Source organism: Haliotis rubra, unplaced genomic scaffold (genome assembly GCF_003918875.1).
Source record: "Haliotis rubra isolate DU_JTF1 unplaced genomic scaffold, ASM391887v1 Scf174, whole genome shotgun sequence".
Classification (NCBI taxonomy): Eukaryota; Metazoa; Mollusca; class Gastropoda; order Lepetellida; family Haliotidae; genus Haliotis; species Haliotis rubra.
The window spans coordinates 215,041-241,925 of NW_025765714.1; the positions used below are offsets into that span (position 1 = coordinate 215,041).

The 26,885-nt window shown below is 39.7% G+C and overlaps 1 protein-coding gene across 4 annotated transcripts in view; it reads right to left on the reverse strand.

Annotated features, from left to right (window-relative positions):
• Positions 1-19,760, reverse strand: part of LOC124272883 (kynurenine 3-monooxygenase-like) — an 87,236-nt gene extending 67,476 nt beyond the window's left edge. For all 4 annotated transcript variants that reach the window (XM_046708106.1, XM_046708103.1, XM_046708105.1 and 1 more), the window contains exons 1-4: positions 19,638-19,760; positions 9,374-9,443; positions 8,804-8,991; positions 7,722-7,770 (exon numbers count right to left, since the gene is read on the reverse strand). In XM_046708106.1, the coding sequence (XP_046564062.1) occupies positions 7,722-7,770; positions 8,804-8,991; positions 9,374-9,443; positions 19,638-19,682 (352 nt within the window). In that variant the 5' untranslated portion in view covers positions 19,683-19,760. The remainder of the gene's footprint in view (positions 1-7,721; positions 7,771-8,803; positions 8,992-9,373; positions 9,444-19,637) is intronic.
• Between the last annotated feature and the right edge of the window lie 7,125 nt (positions 19,761-26,885).

Sequence of the window (26,885 nt, forward strand, 5' to 3'; positions counted from 1 at the left end):
TTACTTAACATACAAGCCCCCCCCACGGTAAAACAATTAAAAGCTCAAGCAAGACAGCTTGGGCTCACGGGTTATTCAAACCTGGGGAGAGCCGGTTAGTCGCATTGTTATCACATGCCCCCGTGAGCAAATCCACTGTAAAACGCAACTAAAGCCGAGGTTCGCGATTTGGGGTTAGGGATATTCCTTATGAGGAAACCACAGCTTGCAGAACTGTTGACGCAGAATAGAGCTATTGACCTACAGTTTGCGCACACTGAACGCTGTAGGTAACTATTTGAGAGGCTGGCGATGCATGCATGTTGATAGGAACATAGAAATCACAGATATCAAGCCTCTGATAGCTGATAAGGTCAATCAGGAACTAAAACAGTCTGGCAAGTATCAAGTATCAGATCACAGTTAAAATGTCGCATTTCGATAAGCAGGCAGGAATGGGGTCACTGAGTCACGCTCAGCCTTACTTCAGAGGTAGGCAAGAGGTTGTCACGCATACAGAGACCATTAACGCGATCAATCGATACCAGTTTTCAGCAGATACGGGAATACCTAGAACGCTACACACACTTGGGGTCCGGGTGGGCTGTAGATAAAATCGATAATGTCTATCTAGACATAGCTAACTACGATGCCGCTCAGAGGCATGGTCATACCTAGACTTGCCCCCTACTATAGGAAAAACAGGCCATGGTAAACGTTAAGAATAGAGGAGACGATTGCCTGAAGGTAGCTATCAGGTCAGCCTTGTTTCCAGCTGACACTCATTCAGACAGGCTTTCTAGCTATCCCCAAGATGATGGGCTCAACTGGGATGGTATAGATGAACCAACCCCCATATCCCAGATCACTAAAATAGAAAACAGAATAATCTAGCTATAAATGTCTTTGGGCGCGAAGGCAACACAACAATAGTACACAGGGTCAGCCCATCGTTGGGGAAACCCCAACTGGGGGAACCCCACCAAGTTATCAATATATTCATGATCCAACGAGGCGAAAAGTACCACTACACGTGGATAAAACATCTCAGCCGGTTGTTGCACAATCAGTCGAAACACGTTGGGAAAAAACATTTTTGTGTGCGATGCCTGCACGGTTTCAGCCGAGCTGATTTATTAGAATCCCACCGGGAGGATTGCCAAGGTGTGGGGCAGACGGCCATACTAGTCGACATGCCTAAGGAAGGTGACAATATCCTAAAAATTCGACAACCACAAGAACCAAATGTCTGTGCCTTATATCATATACGCCGACTTTGAAGCCTTGGTCAAACCCGTTGAGGCTGTTGGGGGTACTCCCAATGCTCTACCCACAGGTGAGAGCTTCACACTCAAAACACATGAGCATGAAGCCTGTGGGTTTGGATACGTTGTTGTCCGTTGTGACGGGGAAACGAAAGCTCCGGTAGTGTATAGGGGCCCTGGACGCTGAAAGGTTTCTTAAGTGTTTGCAGGAGGAAGAAAACATTATTAGGAACGACTGTATAGAGTCGCTCCCATGCATGACCCGAGCCGACAGGGCTAGCTCACGCCTGTAGCACTAACTGTCACGTGTGTGACTCACCACTGAACGGTGATTCGTGAGAGATCACTGTCAATGAACCGGTCAGTATAGAGTACGCCACAGCTGCGTGTAACCTCAAGCTTAGAATCAACCCTAAGATAATAAACATCCCCGCTGTCTCTTCACAACTTGAAAGGGTACGACTCTCATTTGATCATGCAGGCCATCGCGAAAAATCGATGGTAATATAACGCATCCCCAACAACATGGAGAGATACATCTCCTTCAGCTTTAAACGGTCTTAGGTTCATAGACTCGCTTCAATTTCTATTGTCTTCACTAGACAGTCTGGTCAAGGCCAACGATACCTTCCCTATTACCGATCGATACACAGACGCCGCGAGACTAGACCCCTGTTGATGAGGAAGGGTGTGTACCCCTATGAGTACATGGATGGCTGGGCCAAGTTCGGCCGAGACCAGACTACCCCCATCAGAGAATTTTACAGCAATCTGACCGACTCGAAATATCCCAAGACGATTACTCACACGCCTATTAAAGTATGGAATAAACTAGGTTGTGAGAATCTGGGTGACTATCACCGACCTGTACTTGAGGACAGATGTACTGCTGTTAGCTGACGTGTTTGAGACGCTTAGGCGGATCGTGTTTCAAGCAGTATATAACCTCGACCCGCGATGGTATTACACCAGCCCAGGTCTGTCGTGGGATGCCTTGCTTAAAAAAGACCGGAGTTAAGTTGGAATTACTCACAGATTGACATGCACCTATTCATTGAGAAAGGCTTGCGAGGTGGGATCTCCATGGCAACCAAACGATACGAAAGCAAATAATCAATACGTGAAGGGCTACGACCCGAAGCAAGCCAACCAATCACATTCTCTACCTCTACGCCAACAACCTGTACGGCTGGGCTATGAGCCAGTATCTACCCACAGGGGATTCGAATGGGCCACACCGAGGTCGATGTTATGAGCATCACGCCAGATTCAACAAAGGTTATATCCTCGAGGTTGACTTGGAATACCCCCAAGGCATTACACACATCACACAACAGCTACCCCTGGCCCCCGAAGCGTATGAGGGTTAACCCAGACTGGATGTCTGAGTACCAACATAACTTATTAGGTGGGCTGGGTGGCAGACGTTGAAAAACTCGTGCCAAACTTAATGAATAAGACCAAGTACATCGCTCACTATCGCAACCTACAGCTGTACCTGTCGCTGGGTATGAGGCTGACCAAAATACACAGGGTGCTCTCATGTTCGACCAGAGCCCATGGATGGAATCCTACATCAGAATGAACACAGACCTCCGAAAGCTTGCCACCAGTGACTTTGAGAAAAACCTCTACAAGCTCATGAACAACTCGGTGTTCGGTAAGACTATGGAGAACATGAGGAAACGCGTGACCGTGAAGCTGGTTCGGCCGAATGAGGAAGACAAGCTCAGGAGACTGATAGCCAGTCCGGCATTCAACCGTAGCAAGATATTCACCTATGACGTAGTTGCCCTACACATGAAGAAAAGCCACATAAAATTCAACCGGCCTGTTTACGTGGGGATGAGCATCCTCGATTTATCCAAACACCTGATGTACAACTTTTACTACAACAAGCTTAAGAAACAGTAACACGACAGGTGTGAAGTGCTATACACTGACACGGATTCCCTGCTGATGGTGATTCGAACCGAGGACGTGTAGACGATGACATGAAACACCTCGATTTGTAACGACACCAGCGACTACCCCAAGGACCATGCCATACACAGCACGGTAAATAAAAGGTCCTAGGTAAGATGAAGGACGAAAGTGTGCTGGCACGCCCATAGCCGAGTACATAGGTTTGAGACCTAAGATGTACTCCATCCTGAAGGCCGACAATAGTGAGATCCGAAGGCTAAGGGTGTTAAGAAGTACGTGGTTAAACAACACATCAAACACGCCAGATTCAAGGAAGCCCTGTTCAAGACCCGCACATTTAAACATAAAATGAACACACTTAGAAGTGATGGGCATAAGATATACGGGCTGACTATAAACAAGACGTCCCTGTCACCGATGGACACTAAACGTTGGATAGCTATTGATGGGATAAACACGTACGCATACGGGCATGAGAAAATTGAACCAAGAACATAGATAAAAAATACCCTGTCTGGACGACATGTCACGGAACCAGAGAAAGTTTGAGGCTATTTACTATAGCCCGCGAGCCACCGATCCTATATGGTCAATCAAAACTTACAACATAGATAAAGTTGACATGAAATCAGACGAGCCTACCTTGTACTACTTGAGGGATGGCCCAGGCAGAGGGTTTGTAAGAGAAGAATTATTGATCGTACCGTACGGCACAATGTTACCTCCTGTCAACAGCACGTGATGTGTGGGTGCGCGTGATCTACCCGTTAAACTGACCCACTTCAGCTAAGTCCGTGGTAGCTCAGTCGGTTGAGTGGTGTGACCCATTATGTATAGTCTGCGCAAGCTGTACATGTGGGGTTCGTATCCCACCGTCACAACTTTGTGTGATGTGATACACAATTCCCCTTGGGAGGAAGCGCAATACATTTCTGTTTCTCCCTTGGGGAATTGTGGCTGCCGGGACATTTTACTACTTTTCAAAATAGTAGGGGTAATGATAGCAAGAGCTAAGGGTCCGACCAAAGCCTTATTTGGGAAATAAGGCTTTGCAGAGGCTTTTGTTGGACTTGGTCCCGGACAATCATTCCCTCTACTACTGTTGAAGTAGCTGAAGTGATTTCAGTGACTCATTCTCATATGCAGTATCATCTTTGCCTCTCCCTCTACATGTCATCAGTGTTCAGCACCTTGCAGCACTCAACAGACCAAACTATAAAAGGTGGAAGTCGTATGAGTGAGATAGTGTCCCGTAGCCACTAAGGTTTTGACCTACAACATCCTAACTGACAACAAGAGTCATCAAGAGACAAATTTGATGGAGGTAATCATCAAGTCCTACAAGACTCACATGTCCAACTTCAGGAGAGTATATGAATCAATCTGTCTGTATACATTGAGCTATTGAAAAAAAGGAATAAGGGATAAGCTCATGTAACAGGAATAAGGGATAAGGTTATTGTAACAGGAATAAGTGATAAGCTCATTGTAACAGGAAATATTCTAAAATTCCCTAAATTCAAAAGGCACCAGTTGACACCCTGATCAATGTGTGTGCAAATATTTGTGAATGAATACTTATTACTTTTAGAGATATGATCTGGATAAGAACACTACTGTTAACAGAGTTAAAGTCAAACTTGTTGCCATGGTTACAGACAAAATAAATATTCTACAAAGTCATAAATATCAAAAGGCACCATTTCACAAACTGAACAATGTGTTTGCTAAGTTTTGGGAATGAATACTTATCAGTTTTAGCGAAAATTGTTGCCCATGGTAACAGGGGAAAATAAATATTCCAAAAATCAGTAAGTGGCAAAAGGCACCAGTTGACAAGCTGATCAATGTGTGTGCAAAGTTTGGTGAATGAATATTTATTAGTTTCAGAGATATGGTCCGAACAAGGACACTACTATGAACAGAGTCCAAGTCAAACTGATTGCCATAATTGCAATGTTTCGTGGATGAGTTCTTATTTGTGTTAGAGTTATAGTCCAGACAAGAAAGTACAGTCAAATCCTGATGAGTCGATCTCTGGGGACCAAGTAATAAATTCGACTTATTGATGTATTCGAGACATAGGTATGTCTATGAGGGTAGAAAAAAAGATGATCCAGTCCTAATTCCTCCGCCTAAGCATTTGTTTATCTAATGATTTCCCTATCACTAATAGGGGCACCTTATCAGTTCCAGTCTGATTAGCACAGACAGTGATTTCCGTAAAATCACTAATCTGCCTTTTGAACTCACCCATCAAAGGCGGAAAGGTGTGAGCCGCGCTGGTTTGTTAATTGGATCAGTTTGCTACACCAATCAACTTCTCATTGACTGACTTCGGGCTTATGTATACAAGATTGCTGTTGTTTGAATCTCATGGGACCAAATTTTCTTCTCGAGTCATCGTGTGTATTTATGAGTCGAATTCGTGTAACCGGTATTCAAATGATGACAACTATAACAGGGAATGGTCGGGACCGACAGGTACTTCGAGTTATGCATAATATTCGAGACACCGGCATTCGACTCATTGGGATTTGACTGTATTACAGATGGACAGACAGACAAACAAGCTGATTGTAACTATATCCCCCCGTATTATTATACAGGGGGGATAACATTTAGTGAGTCATCTGATAAAGGGAAAGAATATGCACTTACATGAATCATATCGCCTCCATATCATCAAGATATCGGGATATCGGGATACATATGATATAGTGTTCCCATTGTATTTGTACACCTCTAAATGACAGCAGGTGTTTTGACACTGAAGATGTTTCCACCATCTGGTCATGTCCTATCGGTTGAGTAGACTCAAGTGTACGAGGTACATGAACGGTGGCTAGGACCTGTATACAGTGTTGGTCCACAGGCAGAACAGCACCCTGGTCACTACCAGGATATGATCTCAGCAGCTGGCATCTTTCTAGTATGATCTTTAGAATATTCGGCCAATAGCAACAGATTGTTATCTCTATTTTTGTGAAGGTGTTCAACAAGTATTCATATATCCACCTTGTGTGAGTTATCAATAAAGCTGCCTGATTGTTTATCAAAAGAACACAATGTAAATGTTATGCCATTATCGTTCGATTCAAACTTGAGTACAGATATGCCAGCAACTAAAATATACATAGACCTCGATTTGAGGTACTTGATTCAAGTTGCTATGCAAACCTAGTTGCACCAGACAAAACCATGTTGCAACCTGGTCTTATAAATTAAATTTGAAACATAAATGCATGATTTTTTAAATAAATGCAAACTCAGATCTCTGAAGACTGTGTAACGTTTGTAATATATAGCTTTAAAACAAGAATCATGCAGATAAGCTTAACATAGCCATAGTTTGATTATGGCAAACCCCAACAGCCTGACAAATTACAATTAACACAGACAGGGGTGGAAATAACCCATTGCCCGACGCCCGAGTCCAGTTTTTTTCTGTCGGGCAAGCAAATTTGTATATCACACTGTACCGGTGTCCAGTTGATATTCCAATGTTAATTATGTTGTTTATTTAAAAAATCAACAAGAAAACGGCCGATATAGTGGAAATATTATCAGGGCAAGTGATTTTACATGTGCCACTGTACCGGAGTACAATAGCAATTTTAAAGTTATTTCCATCCCTGACAGAAGTTGTGATGTTTTGTGTGTGTTCAGAGACTGTAATTAAGAGTTAGTAAGCCATTTGTCAATTACAGTTGGCACAGGGTACACTTATGCATGATGTATATAGATAAATAAAGCAAATGATTGTTTCAGTTTGCACTAAAGGACATATACTTTCTCATGTCATGATATATGACACTGTGTGTCTCATATGTATTTTGTTCACATGACTTATGCATATACATATACATACTATGAAGCAGTGTGTGAAATAGTTTCCAAATCTTGCTAGCCAGTCAGGCTAGCTATACCTGAAAATTACTAGCCCACAAAATAATTGACTAGTCCAAAATTTGTATGTAGACACAGGTTTCATCATTAGGCTGCTAATATGATGAACAATTTTATCAAGCCAAAATCTTGCATGATTTCAAAGTGTGTTGTAACTTAACAAGTCGGAGAGAGTGATATATTTACAAAATGACCCCATGAAAATTCACTAGACAGTCAGGCCAGTGACTGTGGAGATTTACTGGCACGACTGGATTTTTACTAGCCACAGGCGAGCAGGTCAGTGGCTATTTCACACACTGCTATGAAGCAATTTGAAAAGAACCCAAAGAAAGAATTCTTTGAGCAATGTTTAGAGACACAGCAGCTGTAACCATTCATTCAAAGTTTCAGCTCCTTCAGGAGATGTCATTAACTCTATAGTAAAGGGAGTGGTAGCAGATGTAGTTCCACGACATTATATATAAAGCTCACTTGACTGCGCTTTTGTAACGCACTCACATGATTAACTAGGTTACAAGGGAAGGTACATTATGAACATATACCACACACACCATAACAGTTTCAAATCTTAGTAACAGAAAAGTACCTTTAGAATATGTTCCAGTTTCAGTTTCAAGAAAAGGATATTTCCCATCTTACCTGATAAGAGTAATTCATTCAGACGCCTCCTGTCAACTGACATGATATACTGCAACAGAAACACTGTTGACAGTTAGGGAATTAATGATGTCACAAATGTTGAGAGAGACAATGAAAATTATTATCCCAGCACTATAGTTGACCTGATCTACATTTGTGCATACATATGCTGTGATTCAAATAATATATGTTGAATGAAACAACAAACTCATACATGTACTCAACTTGACTACCTTTCATACAAGAATGGATAATTAATAATAGCTACAGATAGCTTTTTCAATATGATAGCAATGTGTCATTTAATATTTATAAAGACATTTAATGAATTCTTTTACACTACATTTTGATGAAAATGAGTTCATGTATTATGAATGCTAAAGTCTTCAGGACAAAAACAGCTTTTCATTTATAAGGGTAAGAAAAAGCATGTTTCACCATGAAAAAAGCCTACCCTTGGACATCACATAAAAATATGTATGTTTCTTAAAACTTATAAATTAACCATTTTGCACTGCAATGAAAACAGCATGGTATCAAAAGACATCAACATGCTGCTTATGAATCACAACAATATAAGACGTGTTCTCAAATCAATCGATTTAATCGATCATCTGTGGTTTTAACATTTAAACTTAGCAATTAATGACAAAATCTATGATTGATGAGTTTACAATTATACTTGGGGATCATGGAATCTTATGTTATGATGAGATGTCAGAAGAAAGATCAGTTTTAAATTGTATTGCCAGCGATTGGGACCTAATAGTTGGGACCTAATCTCAAACCCACTTGATGTGTCTGGAGGCATTTAAATGAAAGCCATAGGAGCGTCAATGTAAGGTAACATAACAGATAGAGCAGGATCAGTATGACATACAGAGCACCACTCATATGTTCAATGGAAGGATCACCTCAGTGCCCTCAAGACAACTTACTGGCACCTAGAGTTGAGCTGTTTGCATGCCATGCTGGTCCATATTTTGTGTGTCAAGGTATCATGCCTTGGATGTATTATTTCTTCAAGCAGTAAAATATGACAGAAAGCAATAGCCAGCTATACAGTTGAAGTAATCTCATACCTGATCTCTCCTGCCATAGGGAATGGGTCTAGTGCTTCCATCCTTGTCATGTATCATACGGGCATACATCGGAATACCATTCCGTACCACTTCATCTTCTAGTCCTACATGCTTCAAAGCCTGTCGACCACGGTGCGACAGGGCAAGGTTGATGCTTCTACCTCGCACAATCTCTTGTGTGCGAATATCTGAGGAAAACTTGTATAATTCAGTAAATATTAATTCTATCTGGTTCTATCCAGGATTTGAAACTCGCACTCCGAGTGAGGCATCTAATCACAAGCACACAAAGTCAGTGATCCAACCAAATCAGCCATCACAGTCATAGAAGGCTGAGTGGGCTAGATCATTGATCAAATTCCGGATTGAGCTCAACCCAAAACATTACTGGGATATGTCCTTTCATCATGAATTCTAACAATAAAACACAGAACACATTATATAGATAACTTGATGTTATGCTTTAAACAAACTTGTACTCATCACAAATCACAAAAAGGAACCCAAACAATCTAACCATGCATGTACAACAAAAATATATACATCACAGAACAATGCAAGCAGACTTACCTGGCCGCTTTTCATATAAGTCAACATGAAAACCTCTCTTGGCCAAGAAGCAGGCATTTAAGGAACCAACCTGTAACATTAAAGCGATAGCTCTAAAATATTATTCACTAAATCTTGGTGACAATTAAATACCGATAGACGAGTGGTTGATAGCATAGGGTTTTATCTCGACTCACAAAACATGAGTGTCCTGAGGACCCCCAATTATAAGTTTTAAGGGTCTGTGTGGGCCAAATGAGGGACCTGTGAAGTAACAGTGTAGAGAACTGTACATTTTGATACTTTCTTAAACAGGTTGGAATGAATTATTTATCATGTGGGCAGATGGATGGCATGATGCACAAAACTGCTCTGAAAGAAACAACCAAACACTTAGCAAAAACTAGATGTGTTGAGGGTACAATGAGTAATATTGTGCGTCCCTCTGAATTGTTAAGTATTTTTCTGCGTCCATTCTCTACATTTGTACTACTACTAGGGACTAGCAGACACATACATTTATCCAGGTGCCAAACCATGTTTCGTCCCAAAGCAGGCTTATTTAACTCAGGAGTAGTATTGGACACATCCACATAAACCCTTTCATAACTGATATAAGAAGCACATCACAAGCTCAACATGTTCTATAAGGACGGTTATAAACTGATTCTCCAGTATCTATGAGCCTTACGTGTTTCTTGTACATTAAATGAAAGAGTTTATATGAATGTGAAAATTGATCAACAGAGAAAAATCCTTCCTTTGAGTTTTGAATTTTTTTATAAGTTTATTTGAGCTTTTTACATCATAATGAAAGGTGACATTAAATTCACTGCTAGCTATTTAGTATGGCCATTAACTTAGCAGTGGTATACTATCTCCTAACTTTATACTATTTGGTATGACCATCATTGGCTGCTATTGTCACAATTCAGCAAATTCATGCCATGTATTCGATTACGTTATCTAATATACTGAACAGCAAGTCTGGCTTTTTGTCAGGTTTGTGAATAGAAGACAACCAAAATCATGTCCAATCATTTATTCTATAGACAACACTGTCAATTTAACAGCTGAAAGTTGCTGTTGACATTGAATTGCAATAAGTTCAAATTGATCACAGTCCATCAAATGGAGATACGCCTGAACGCGAAAAGTGAAAGTCTATGGCCACCTTGAGCTTGCACACAGGCCGTGCAACGTGGCCTCATTGAGTTCACTAGAGTCTGAAAGAATGCCTGAGGCAATTGGTTCAGCTCAAACACCAATCTCTGTTCCAATTGTGCAAGTGTGAGTGGCTGTCTACCTGCACCAATCCTCCGTCCAATTTCGTCCCAGAATGTTCAATGGGAGCCATATACGGCGAAAGAGACGGCAATGGAAAACGTTAATGTTGTTTTAAGCCAGATAATCCATCGACACCCCTGCTGTGGGAGGGCTGCAAATGTCGCTGGCGTTGTTGGTGTGTCAAAGTTGGCCCCACATGTATACTAGGCACATAAAGAAACTGTGCATACAAAATTTAAAATCTAAATTGATCAAACATGTGTAGACACATAAGGATTTAAACTCAGAGGTTAGTGACATGTATCCAACATGCATGCACGTGCCACATTCCGTGACGTCAGTGGGTTCGTCCTTGAGACGTGCAATACGTTGTTGCACGCGCATTCCGGGTAAGAGAAACAGAGCAAATGAATGCCACCCAATACTGTCACATTGGAAAGCTCAACCCCTGCCCTTGCGATTGTTCAAAAAATTAAACGGATATTGAAACGCACAGCATGCCAAGGCTCACGTCTGCACAACGTCATGAGGCCATTGGGATGGTCCGTGGGGAATGTCTCAACGACAAGTGGCTGCACATTCCACTGCCATCGAACACCATTTCTGCACTGGTGAGGCGCTACCAGAACACAAATGACGTCATCGATCGGCCACGTTCTGGACGTCCACGTTTAACAACCCCAAGACAGGACATATGGATAAGGGTGACCCATCTTCACCACAGGTTTCAGACTGCAGTGATAACTGCCCGAACCATCCCAGGACTTTGCCGTATCCACCCCAACACAGTTCGACAACGTTTACGTCATCACGGGATCAGACCACGACGTCCCGCCATACGGCCTATCCTGACACGTCATCGACAAGCTCACCGAATGTGGTGCCGCAATCATGTCTGCAGACCCTTGTTTTGGTGGAGAAATGTTGTTTTTACAGATGAGTCCAGGTTTAACATTTCCCATAGTGATGGACGTCAACGTGCCTATAGACGTGTGGGAGAACGTTATGCACAGGCCTGTGTCTTGGAGAGGAATCGCTTTGGTGGTGGTTCCGTGATGATTTGGGGTGGAATAACAGCACGCCAAAGAACTCCTTTGGTGATTGTTCAGGTTCAACTTAACTGGTGTGGGCTACAGGGATCAGATTCTTCGACCTGTGGAAATTCCTTTTCTGAAACGTCATGGCCCTGGGTTAACATTCCAACAGGACAATGCCCGCCCTGATATGGCAAGGGTTGCTATGGATTTCTTGCAACACCACAACATTGACTTACTGCCTTGGCCTGCAAATTCACCGGATCTCTCCCCGATAGAGCATGTTTGGGACGAGATGGATCGACGTCTACGCCGTCTTCCTCATCCGCCAGATAACATCCTTGACCTTGCAACAGAACCTGAGAGAATCTGGCGTGCATCCCACAAGCCTTCCCTGCACGTTTGATAGGCTCTATGCGTCGTCAATGCACTGCTGTTCTCAGTGCCGATGGTGGACATACCCGTTATTGAGCTTGTGACATGGTCGTTTGACCCCTGTCCCGCTTGTGGACTCGTGAGGTCATTGTGATTGACTTTTCAATTGAAATTCTCCCGACTTGTTATCGTCTCATGATCCCTCCATTAAAGCTTATATGTACCTTTGACATTGTTATCGTACTTATCAACTGGGATAATATTTTGACAATGCACAGTTTCTTTATGTGGTTAGTGTATTTGATCACCTATTTTATTCAGAATTGCATTATGTTTACAAATAGCAACAGTATATTAAGCATTGAATTATATAAAATTATTACTGTAAACTATTTTTTTTTAATCTTTTTTTTGTCAATATCGCTGAAGACTTTCAACAACAAAAGCCCGAAACATTCTTGTCAACACTGTCAAATAAGTGAACTTGCTTATGTTCCTCTTGACATCTCATTACCGAAAAGCTTCAATGATGAAATTAGGCTTGGAGTATAAAACAACTGTCTCTGCTTTGGCTTCAGAGTTGTGAACATAATACATGTATGTGGGGACTTCATGCGAATAGTGTCGGACACAAAAACGCTCTGAAATTTTTATGTATTGCCATATCTTTTCACTTTAACAAACCAGTTTTGGTATATTAGTTAGTTGTTTCACTGTCCATTGGCAACAGATGTTATCTTATATAAATGTGCCCTTATCATGATGTCATTGCTACATGGCTGAAATTCATTATTTATTTCACTCACTCTGGAATTCACTTGGTTACATCAAGTTCTTGGCTTCAATCTCATAAAAATGAGGTCTTCATTGAGAGAGGTTTGGTGTCAGAGCATACAATCTGATCCTAAAGATTTACTTCTTGTTTGGTATTAGAGTATACCACTTGATCCTAAAGACTTTCTTCTGTTTTGGTGTCAATGCATACCATCTGATCCTAATGACTTTCCTGTTTTGGTGTCAATGCATACCATCTGATCCTAAAGACTTTCTTCTGGCTTGGTGTCATAGCATACCATCTGATCCTAAAGACTTTCTTCTGGCTTGGTGTCAGAGCATACCATCTGATCCTAAAGACTTTCTTCTGGCTTGGTGTCAGAGCATACCATCTGATCCTAAAGACTTTCTTCTGGCTTGGTGTCAGAGCATACCATCTGATCCTGCAGACTTTCTTCTGGCTTGGTGTCAGAGCATACCATCTGATCCTAAAGACTTTCTTCTGGATTGGTGTCAGAGCATACCATCCGATCCTAAAGACTTTCTTCTGGCTTGGTGTCAGAGCATACCATCTGATCCTGAAGAAATTTCTTCTGGCTTGGTGTCAGAGCATACCATCTGATCCTGAAGAAATTTCTTCTGGTTTGGTGTAAGAACATACCATCTGATCCTGCAGACTTTCTTCTGCTTTGGTGTCAGAGCACACCTCTGTTTAGCACTAGTCTGAACTGTATTGCAGTGGTAATATATGCCAAATCATCATGTGGAGGACTGCTAAATCCATTAAATTGAAACTTGCATAGAGTTTGTTCTACAGCAGTAACACTGTGTCACTATGCTCTAATTAATGACACCCATCTCTGGTTATTCAACCAGTGTTCTTTCCATTGGATTCATGTTACTTTTGCACAGTTCAGTAAGAGACAAAGCAATATTTCACATAAACAATATCATTGGCTGGTTGATTGGGTCAGTCGGTCAGTAACAAGCTTTTTATTGGCATAAACTGGCACAAACTTGTAAACACTGATAATACTTCCAGAACACTGACTGTCCAGTGCTAACCAGGTCAGCAAACATGTGCAATCTGCTATGTCCCTTGTCCTTGATTAAAAAGCTGTGCCAGATCAACAATACAGATATGTAGTCAGCAGCATATGTCAACAGAGAGAATTACTTGATGGGAGTTGCAGTCAGCATAGCTATCAATTATTTTCTGCATAAATGCTGAAAGCAATAGCATAATTGAACATGAAACAAATAACACACTAGCCACAGTGTTTCTCTATCTACAGCAGTAGCATCTTGTTGAAAACCACAAAAGAGTTCTTATGGGGAAAAGTTTCTTTACGCCATAAAGTTTTAAGGTACAGTAAATTCCAAATGTTTCATGAAGCTACCTGATACAAAACTTCAATTTCCTCAGTCTGAGATTTTTACTTCCTTTAAACAGCAATGTAAAATATTCTAATGGCTCTACAATCCACAAATATCAGAGTATTAGCCACATGTGTTTTTGAAACAAATATTGAAACTCAGATTTGAACCTCTTGAATAAACTTAGGTCTTGTAATTAGCTAAAACAAGCATGTGAAGTTTAAACTACACAGCTCAAGCAATTTCTGATAAGAAATATATATCATGTCTTTGAGTGGCATTTTATAAGTTGGGAAGTACAATATAGACAACAAAGTTTATAGAAAACAACATCATCTTTATTTCGTTATAGCGAAGTTTCGATATTCTTGTACCATTGTCCCGTTGATATACATATATTTACAGCGTCATTAATTTAGGAGTTTGGTCATATATCAAAATTTATAACATTGCAACACTGGAATATATGTGTTGAGATCCTTTGCTTAACACACACATACCAAATTAAATTACTGTCTGAGAGACAATGGCTGCGTGATGGACATTGTTCAGCTTTCAGTGTGGTTGGCGTGTCAAGGGTGGCCAATACATGACAGATGCCTGACAAACACACCATGACATATGCCTACTACAGTTTCAGTCTATGAAGTAAAATGCTGGATCAGATTATTATTTGTCCACATTTATGACAAGCATAGGGTATTGAGAATGAAGTTTGAATGACAAACAAAAAGATAAATTATAAACAAGGCAGGGTTGTCATGATAAGCTTCATCTACCTATGGATCAGTCCAGATTGGCTTAACCGTGAAGGTCCAGGTTAGAATTGATCTTCAGTAACCCATGCTTGACGTGGGTGGTCAGGCTCGCTGACTTGGTTGAGTGAGTGAGTTTAGTTTTATGCCGCACTCAGCAATATTCCAGCTTTATGGTGGCGGTCTGTAAATAATCGAGTCTGGACCAGACAATCCAAGTCAGCGAGCCTGACCACCCGATCCCGTTAGTTGCCTCTTAGTCACATAGTCGCCTTTTGTGGCAAGCTTTGTTTGCGCTGAAGACCTATTCTACCCCGGATCTTCACGAGTCGACTTGGTTGACACATGTCATCGGTTCCCAATTGCGCTGATCGATGCTCATACTGTTGATCACAGGATTGTGTGGTCCAGACTCAATTATTTACAGACCGCCGCCATATAGCTGGAATATTGCTGAGTGTGGCGTAAAACTAAACTCACTCACTCACTCAACCAAGTCAGCGAGCCTGACCACCACCACTCACTCCAGATTGGCTTTGAGATCCTTACATAACAGCTTTATCAGATCATATATCTGAAATCATTGTTATAACTTTTCACATATCATTTAACAATATATATATATTGATAGCCTTCAGGTTTACCCTGCAACCACCCACTCATCCATCCTTTCCTTCAGCTGACAGCACCTTATCCTGTCACAGAAGTCACACTGTCCAGAAATAACCTCAAGGCCAGCCTGACTGACCTGGTCAAGGTATGGACAGCAACACAAGGCAGTCCCTTGTTTACCTAATACATGGACAAGATACTTGTGCTCTGAGTACTTCAGATAGCCAATACCATGCATCTTCATGGACCAACACTTCAGTACCATGAAAGATGGCTTAGTAATCCACTCAGCCATGACCTATGCTGTCTGACTAATAGGGAGACATCATTTAGAGAACAGTAGTACTCCTTGTGTCAACGGCTATACCAGCTGAACCACATAGTTAAAAATTAAGGGAGGTCCAGTGGAATGTCAGATGTTTTGGGTGTACATTTAATAATTTTCTTTCTTCAGGAGTGAAAATGTTCCTTTAAGTGAATTTATCGTTTGGTTCATCTTTAGTGAAGTGATCGTTGCAAAAACGAACGCAAACAAGTGCAGGTGTTGACAAATATGCAACTCAAGACAGATGGGAACAGTTTTTGGGTCAGCAGGCTCCAGATTTGGGTACTGTTTTTAGATTTAACATATATATTAATGTTCAGGTTGAAATGGATGGAAAGAAATTGTTCCTATGGGGTCTCCCTCTCCGAGACATTTAGAAAAGCATTGGCACGAAATCACCAAAAAGGAAGCAGACATATGTAAGTTAACAGGTAACAACGGATGCACAAGAAAAATAATGGTGCATTTACATGATTGAGTTACCCAAAGCTGTGTTTTGTATGACTTATAAACATTTGCACTGCAAACAGGTCATACTTGACAAACATTCATTTCCTTTTAACATCGGAGTGTAAGCATAGCCTAGTGGTTAAAGCATCTGCTCATCCTGCATTAGGTCTGGGTTCAATTCCCCATATGGGTACAATATGTGAAGCCCATTTCTGGTGTCCCCCGCCATGATATTGCAGGAATATTGCTAAAAGCGGCGTAAAACCATACTCAGTCAGTCAGCCAGTCGGTCAGTCCTTTTAACATCAGACAAATATCCAATTTATCAATAATGATCGCATCGTTCTGCAAATGTCCCTAAGTTTTAGCAGCATGAATTTTAATTTGTAGACTTACAATGAACACAAAATGAGTTTTCACACGAATTACCAGAGTGCCATACTGGATTTTATATTCCGTAGAAATCAGAAATCAACTCCGTTTTCAAATATGCCAATGGATTAGGATAAATATTCATCTTCCTAACACCATATGAAAAATATGAAAGGTGCACCTGCTTTTTTTGTATGTACAACTTGAAGTGGGATATAGATGTACTTCTACTTCTGCAGGAATAGTGTCACTTGACAGTTGAATGAGTAAAAAAGAACTAATTGAGTTTTAATTAAGTAGATGGAATCACAATATGATACATTTCATGTTTAGAAACACAATGTCTTCATTTTTAGGGTGCCATAGGGCACCAGACACATAATTAGGGCTGTAACGATGCATCAAACTATGGATGGATTGCAATTGTTGAGTCTCCGATAGCAAATAATCGATGGTAGAAACAAAAAACTATCTATGCATCGATAGTATGTGTGACTATCGATAGTTTAGTAATTGACTTCTGTTGATAAATGCGCAGCGCAAAATACAAGATGTTTGGGTGCAGACTTGCAGCTTGATTGAGTTCATGTTTTAACTGTTTACTTGATCTGGGTTCAAAGTTTGTCAGTTATTCAAATAGACTGAAACTACTTCAACATGTTTTTATTTCATATAAACTATACATTCTTTTGAGAAATGACTTCAAATGCAACAATTCAAGAAGACAAAAAACTATTGCAATAGTTATGCAATAGTTGGTCACAATAGACTATCGCTATTGCAACAGTTGTTTCCCCGTCAATAGTCACCCCTACAGATAATATGAGTGTGCCTTTGTGAAATAAGCGTGTCCATACCTTTTAACTTGAAACATCACCACAATTATGTCATTTCAATTTATTGTATAATAAATCAGTAAACTTTATGTAAACCTGTAAATGTGAGAGCTTGATTCCCTAAACATATCAAGACAGCAAAAATAGTTCAGCTTCATTTGTCCTGGACCTGTGTGCAAAATAGCCACTGGCCCGCTAGCCCGTGGCTAGTAAAAATCCAGTCGGGCCAGTAAATCGCCACAGTTACTGCCCCGACTTGCTAGTGAATTTTGGCCATTTTGTAAATATATCACTCTCCGACTTGTTAAGTTATAAATACACTTTCAAATCATGCAAGATTATGGCCTGATAAAAATGGTCATTATATTTGCAGCTTAATGATGAAACCTGTGTCATGCCGACAACATCTTATTCTCATCTTTTTTTGTAATTTTTTGCTCAGTTTCTACATTAAAATTTCGGGCTGGTGAATTAATTTGTGAGCTAGTAACTTTCAGGCATTGTTAGCCCGACTGGCTAGCATAATTTGCAAACTATTTCGCACACTGTCCTGGACACTTAAACTAAGCCACGAACAATGTTATCTAAAACAGGATTTCCTGTTATGCTCACTGTTAAGCTGTGGGAATGACAGTGGTTTGGTTTTGTTTGTTGCTTTACACCTCACTCACCAATATTCCAGCTGTATGGTGGCGGGATATGACAGTGCCACTGATAAACAGTTTGATTGGGTGCAGAAAAAGGTTTTGAATCATTTCAGTTGGTCAAATGCATCACGTTTTCCATTAAATATATCATGTGTCTTATTTATATTGTTTTAGCTGAGATGCCAGGGCATATTTTACCCATGTTATTTCAATATTAATATTTACTGTGCCAATTAAGCACTGTTTCAATCACTGCATTTGAACCTACTGTAGTTAGTATAATTGAGATAAAGCAATATTAATCCTATTTTGTAGGCCACAGACAGCTTACACTTTTTCTTCATGTCTCAGGGGCAGTGAGGTAGCCTAGTAGTTAAGGCATTTGCTCATCACACCGAAAACCTGGGTTTGATTCCCCACACAATGTGTGAATCCCATTTCTGGTGTCCCCCGCCATGACATTTCTGGAATATTGCCAAAAGCAGCGTAAAACTAAACTCACTCATTCACTTCATGTCTTAGATATTTTCTCTCAATAATATGGATGTTTGTGGGAACTATTCTGGCAGTTTCTAAAGGGACAATTTCTATTTAAGTTGATAATTCAAAGTAAAACATATCCTATACTTCACATGCAAAATACTGTCTTACTCAAATATGTACTTTACTTACCAGTGATCTGAGTGAGTGAGTGAGTTTAGTTTTACACCACTTTTAGCAATATTCCAGCAATATCATGCCGAGGGACACCAGAAATAGGCTTCCCACAGCAGCCATGTGGGGAATTGAACCCGGGTCTTCGGAGTGACGAGCGAACGCTTTAACCACTAGGGACCCCAACGCCCCTACCAGTGATGTATTAATGTTCAATATGAACTTGATATCCTCAGTGAATTTTGCTCACTGCAGTATTAAACAAGATTTAATAACCCCCTGAACCTTACTTCAACAGCTGTTAACCATTGCTCTCTTCTAATATACATTTATGTATTTAGTACATGGTATTATAACATGCATACAGTATCAAAACATGCATGTACATCTTTCCAAGTAACCAAATATGAATTAATGAAAAATGTTTATCAGTTCATTTGAAATAAATACTTTATAATAGCAGCTGTCATTGTCTGGACACAATGATTATCTGAACTGGTTTTCAGTGAGATGGAGTGTATATTTCCTAATGTTAGATTAATTAATAATCACACATGGGTTTAGGACTGTGCTAACTCTGTCACACCACACAAATTACCCCACACCATTCATACCAAACTATTGATTGGGATATATATCTTATCTGCTAGATCCAGGTCCTCGACTAACTGGTAAGAACGAACTTTGTGAAATCGCCCTAAAAAAGAGGTCACTTGCAGTTACATTATCAAGAAGTACATGTAGGTTAGCGTTCGCTGGAGATAACATGTAAAGGTGTCATACTCACCAAGCCCCCACCAACGACAGCCACTCGTTTCTTGTTATCGGACATATTGGTAGCTGATGTCAGTGTGCTACAGTCTCGCTGAGCTTCGAGTCCCAACTTTTCGCCCCCATGCGCTGAGTGGTGACTGATGGGTTGTTGTGCCTGTGACATACTCTCGGGGTCACGGTCACATTGTTAACGACAGCTGATTGGTTCGTTCTGTCAAAAACAAAATTTATGGGTCTTACCATTGGCTTTGTGGTTTACGCCCCTTCCCGCACATGGCTGATTTCTCAGGAGAACAGCCGTACGCTTGTGAGAACTTGTGACAGGTGATAAACAATGTCGACAGTGGTATTTGTCTAACAAGTTACGAAATGTTTTGCGCGGAACATATTTCCTTGTCATTCTCGTTATTTATACTGAGTTTATGCAACACAACAAACTTTAAGAATATATGCAGGGACATGGACTGCACCGGCAACGCAATCCGATGAGCGCAGAACTTCATGCGTCCCTCAACAGAATCTGTATGATCGCGAGTTCGAATCCCAGATTCTAATCATCAAGATGCAAAAACTTTCATTACTTGGCAAAGTTTGGACTTTAATTTCTTTCCTCTAGCATTCCTTCAGGTGATAACAGTGAAAGTAACATCGGCAGTATCTCAGCCAAATCGTGGCTAGAAAGGTTATAAATGCACAGTGTGCGAAATAGTTTGCAAATTTTGCTAGCCAGTGGCTAACCATGCCTGAACGTTATTAGCTCACAAATTAATTCACTAGCCCGAAATTTGAATGTAGAAACTAAGCAAAAGATAACAAAAATAGATGAGACTAAGATGTCGGCATGACACGGGGTTCATCATTAAGCTGCTGATATGATGAACATTTTTATCAGGCCATAATCTTGCATGAATTGAAAGTGTATTTATAACTTAACAAGTCGGAGAGTGATATATTAAACAAAATGGCCAAAATTCACTACATTTTTACTAGCCACGGGCTAGCGGGCCAATGGCTATTTAGCACACTTTCATACATACATAATATAAAACACTATGTACATCAGAATTTATCAACCAATTCAATTTGTTTACAAAAACAATTATTCATTGATAATTAATACCATTAAAAACTTCAGTTTAAAATGACTAATCATGACAAATATGTAACACTCTTGTACATCAGAATTTATACCAATCCCAGACAAAACAATTATTCATTGATAATTAATACCATTAAAAACTTCACATTTATATACTGTTGTACATATCCCTATCGCTTGTGACAGAATGTTGTACATCCCAGACCTACTGGATATTTGATTCTTTCATCACAAGGGATACATTTGTACCTACTGTTGTACATTTGTACCTACTGTTGTACATTTATACCTACTGTTGTACATTTGTACCTACTGTTGTACATTTATACCTACTGTTGTACATTTATACCTACTGTTGTACATTTGTACCTACTGTTGTACATTTGTCCCTACTGTTGTACATTTGTACCTACTGTTGTACATTTGTCCCTACTGTTGTACATTTGTCCCTACTGTTGTACATTTATACCTACTGTTGTACATTTGTACCTACTGTTGTACATTTGTACCTACTGTTGTACATTTGTACCTAATGTTGTACATTTGTCCCTACTGTTGTACATTTATACCCAATGTTGTACATTTGTCCCTACTGTTGTACATACCTACTGTTGTACATTTATACCTACTGTTGTACATTTGTACCTACTGTTGAACATTTATACCTACTTGGGTGTCCCGTATCTCATGAGTTCGATCTCTAAGGTAACGTATAACGGGCTTCTAGTTGGTGTATGGTATCAGAAATGGGTCACCGATTCAAATGGTGCGTGTCTCAGCATCAAGTTTCTTACCAAAATCGGGTTTATTTGTTATTAATAGGTCTCTGTCTTTTAACATGGTGAATGCTGGATTGAAAACACTTACCTTTCATTTTCTGGATCATGTTTCATACCTTTGATAACATGAATTGATTTGACTACATACTTCAGCCAAGATTTATCTTTTTCTCTGTTTAAAAGTACGCCGCCAGACCTGTTTTGCCATTTATGATCTTGAATGTATTTAAACCGTGGACCCTTGGATGCCGACGGAAATAATTTTTCCCTTGTCACCCTAGATTGTTTGCATTTATCGTTGAAGCGTGGTTTTCGGACATGTGGAATTGCAGAGGACTTTGGGGTACACCCGTCATCTATGTTATTTAGTTCTTCAGAAAACATTCATGGCATCAGGAAGGTCCATAACAGATTAGGTGTTAGTTTGTTACAACACAGGGTTTCGCATAAAGGCTAGTAAGCCCTTTTAAAAAATCTATCTTGACGATGTAGATGAGATGGTGTTACAGGTTTTACAATTAGTACCGCAAGAAAGTGGCCACTTCCTTAGATGTCGTCGCAGATTCCCCTTATCACATTCAGTAGGTTTCCGTCTGTAGCTGACAAATCAAGAGCTGCATAAGTTGTAAATATGTGTTTGAACCATCATTATATATGCATAAAACATTATTTGAAATGAAATCCTCCAGAATTTTACTTTTAGCGTTTGTGGTTATTTAAGTCACCCATGATTACACAGGGTTTGGGAACTCGATCATAGAGATTTCGAAGACGCACAGAGCAAGCGCAATATTTAAAGTGAGTAAGTCGCACTGCAATGGCTTGGCCATTGTACTTGCGTGTCACGGGGCTTTGGATAATACCATACCTTACAGGGATTGACAATTCTCCAGTGGCCCTATCATCTCGAGGAGAAAAATGCAATGAACCGATGTAAGTTAAAAGTAGCCGTCTTCTTTAGATATGTTGGGCGGTTTTTGTAAGCAGAATGCTGACGATTTAAAATCTTGGACTGAAAGGTGTAGTTCATTAAGCTCTTCAGGCCTCTCCAGTGCCACTGTATAATAAGCGATAAGCTTTGTGACCCGTTTTTTTATGTTTCAGGGCACATTTATGCGGTCTAAGGATCAGAACCTATTGCAAAATTGGATTTTGTCATTGGAACCTTGAACTCTTTGCCACTTTGACATTTCTGTGAAGATTCACATATAGATTTAATTTTGGTTTTCGTGTTTTCTTGTCTGTTTGTTCGAGATTCAGGTTTTGATGTTGGCTGTGATGATTTCTCCTTGAAAGAAGAAGCTCCCTAGTTGATTCTGGAAGTACATCAGTAGATGTTTCAGGTGACATAATCTGCAGAAATCAGTTTTGACCCATGTCAGGTTTGTTTTACAGCTGGCAGATCAGTTGGTTTGTTTAGTGGTTGTATCAAACGGTGTGCATACTACGGGGGCACAGGTCTCTAGAAGTTCAGATCTTTGAATAAGTTTTTTTATCATCTGCAAAACTTATGTTTTGGATAAAGCTTTACTCTGTTAATCTCCGTTTGCAATTTCCATATGGACTCTCTCTTCGGAATGACGAGTGAATGCCTTCGCAGTTAGTCCATGATTTTAGGTTGCTGTTGCAATCTTTTGATGTGTGGGTCTTCTCATCACAGTGAGAACAACAACCGACAATGTTCAAGATTTGACAAAGGACGGCACTTTTGGCAATTGAAACTTCACAAAGTATTCGGAATGTTGGTATCAACATTGATGTTACAGTAACCTGCCATTATTGATTTAAGAGCATTTGGAGATGTAAATGTGCTGGTTTGCTAGGTTGAAGGGTTGGGTTGAATGGTTGTGAATCGTTTAACACAACGTAAAGTTACACATTGATCTTTCATCTATAGAGATTATTACACTCGCAAGCGTGTCATACGACTTATACGGAACGAGTGTGAAATTTTGTATTGCCCTCGCTCTCGCTCGGGCAATACACAAATTTTGCACCAATTTCGTATAAGCAGGGATAATCCCTGGTATAAGTCGTGTGGCATGCTTGCGAGTGTAATAATAATTTCTTTATTATCCATTTTATTCATGTACATTTGTGCAGTAAAACACATTAAGCAAGTGTGACTGACCTGTTCATTGACGTCACGTTCAGTTGTTTAATTACGTCACAGACAACGAAATACAGAAACAATGGTTGCTAGGTAAAAGTGATATTTATTATTAAAATATTTATTATTCTAAGATGCTTCGGTGAAAGATCAAAGGCGCCGACAGTACTTTATCAGACGACAATGTGCACTTTTTGCATTACGTCACACTGTAAGCGACGTCACGATGCATGTCAGTTGTCATCGCTTCGTACAGCCTCCTACAGTTAAATACTCCGTTGCATCCCGTTTCTTCGTTTGCAGTTGCTTCACGCAGCTAACATCACTGGTGGAATCATTACGTTCATGTTTTCCGACGGTTAAACTGTCTCAATTCGACTCACAAGTTTTCAGCGACACGGTAACGTTCGAAATGTTTACATTCCCACAATGCAATCGTGGAATTTCGCTTGACTACTCAGCTTCATCTGGATGTACTGATCTAAACTTACGTTGGTAGTAGAAATGCAACGTTCATATTGCCCCATATGGTTTACGTTAAGCATAGATGTAATTACAATAATTTAGAGAAGGTATTTAATTCGAACGTAAACCGTCATCAAACTGTTATCATTTGATTTTTTCTGGTAACGTTCGTCCTAATGTCGGGGGGCAGACACATCAATAGAACAGCGCGCCAGTTAGCCCTTTGCGAGGATTCTTAATTTAGGTCTCTGACACCGTCGTTTGTTTTCTGCCTTAAATTAATCGTAATTAACCTTAGAAAGTATTAAATTTGGCATCTTAGAACAGAAATACAGTTCGCTCTACCACCATGTATAGTGTAATAAAGCACACTTTCGCCCTGAACTATTATAACGTTAATGCACTCGGGCGCAAACGTCCTCGTACTTTAACTATAATAGTTCAGGGCGAAAGTGTGCTTTATTACAAGACCATTCTTAATGAGGCCTCATGAATATTCATATCTGTACCAAAACGAGGCTAAATTGGGCAAGGACACAATCGCATAATGGCGACCAATCTCAATGTTTACTTCCTTGTTTCAAATTTCCCTTGAACGGTACATTACGAAACTGTCATGTAGTTCAGGGAAATCGCAGAGAAATGGGAAAGGGCTACACAAATGTTTCTGTAGCATATTCACGGATTGAAGGGTGAATAATTACTGTACTTCACGACACATCACGATAAGTCATATATGACCTAGATATCTAGGTTACGTTTACCATGTTGCGCAGCATTTATGAAGGGAAGCTACTCTAAAGTCACAATAGTGGAAATATTACCAAGGGAAGTCAATCACGTTTACTTTATCAACATATGAACAAAGCAAAAGACTAAACGTATTTCCTGACCTGGATTCAAAACATCCACTTCCACATGGGAGTAGTGTTGTTAATTCTTGTGCTGGATAATCGAGATTATAAGTAATATGTAGATCAAGATAGCTCTCCTCGAGTGGATCTGGACCAAACAAAACTGTATTATTCATGTGATGAAATTATTTGTTTGGTATTTTTTCTGTTGAAATGTTTTGTCCTATCGACTCTGTTTTATAGATATAGGGTATCTATTCACGCATTTATTTTCAGTTGTACAGGACTACTGGTGATGGCGATGTGCGCGTAGCTGCATGTTACAATCGCAGAGGAAAAACGAATCGCCACATCATCATGTAGAAACTATTTCATTCAATCAGCATGAGTGGGACACAATGTGCAAGACAAAACTGGATGATTTTTTTTCTTTCGTGACTGATTTGGAGGTATTTTACCTAAATGGACTTATGGTACCTGCATGGGGAATATTTGAAACACTTTTCAATACTGTGTTACTATACCATAACATTGATTTATTGTAGACCTTGTGCATTTATTCTGTACCACTGTAACTGAAGACCTTTTTTAAGGAGAACATATTATCAGGTTAGCATAACAGGATTCACACTACAGCAATTAACCTAAATAAATAACGAACACCTGGAGTGCAGTTAATAAATTTTTATTTTGAAATGGTGTCTTAAAAGTCCAATAACAATAGACACATTCACAATAGCTTCCAACTGTAACACTGATGAATAACAATAAAATTTTCAGAGGATGCAAATTGAAAATATATTGGGTGCAATATTTATGTTGATAGAAATATCTTTTTTAGATTAGTCTGACATGAATGGCAACAATTACAGCTGGATCAATTCATAATTTATCATAGTTTTCTCCCCTTACACATTATCATAATCTCTTACCTGGTTTTTCTGGTTCCCAACTAACTCTTTTCAAACAGGATGAAATACATTCTTTTTCATCAATTATTAATTAAACAGCAGCAAATGAGTTACATCTACAACTATGCCATTATGAAATACCTTTCTATTATTCAGTTAAATCCATCAATGTGTATGTATTACAGCTGTCTCTTTTTTCATCCATCATTTACACAACACAAAAGCATGAAACAATTTCATTTACATTCATGTCTGTCAATTCTTGTGCTGTTTGGGCAAGGTACTTCACAAAACCTGGGAAGATATTCAACAAATGAAAAAAGTTCCAGCTAATCAGTGCCAATGTTTGAAATGATGGAATACTGTAAATTGTTCAATCATTTTTTTATCATCATACATGAATTTACAAAGTCCAAACTTTTCAAGTTCAAGTTTTCTGTTCAATGGTTCTATTTTGTCAACCTTTTCCTTGAGTTGCCTCTCCTGTTCATGTAATTTTTGATGGAGTTGTTCTATGTAGGACTGGGATCAGTGGCTGCATTATCACTCTCTGCTTCACTGTAATATAAGCATTGTAAAGCATCACTATTACCTCTTCGACCACACAACAATAAATATATCTCTGGAATTACAAATATACATCAAGGAGTAGAGGCTAACATCATTTCATATTTTAGACAGTATGGGCGATAAATATTTGTATATGTAAATAACATAGCATAATAAAGTTCAGTTGTATTAAATTCTTTAAAACCATGTCAGTTGGCAAAATTAACTTAATACGATCTGACATTCTTACTGTATCTGAGATGGTGACTGTGGTAGATTGCTTATTGGAGATTCCTGAGCTGGTGACATGCTCTCTGACTCTTAATTAGCAGCATCTGAAATGGATATTTAAACACTAAATAAACAGCATGTGTGTGTCCTGCATATACATGTACTTGAAATGTTACTTTGATTTGCAGCCAATCAAATTTCACTGATACAGAATATTTGCAAATAAAATTCCCTTGCCATCATGACAAGAGTGTCTCCATATG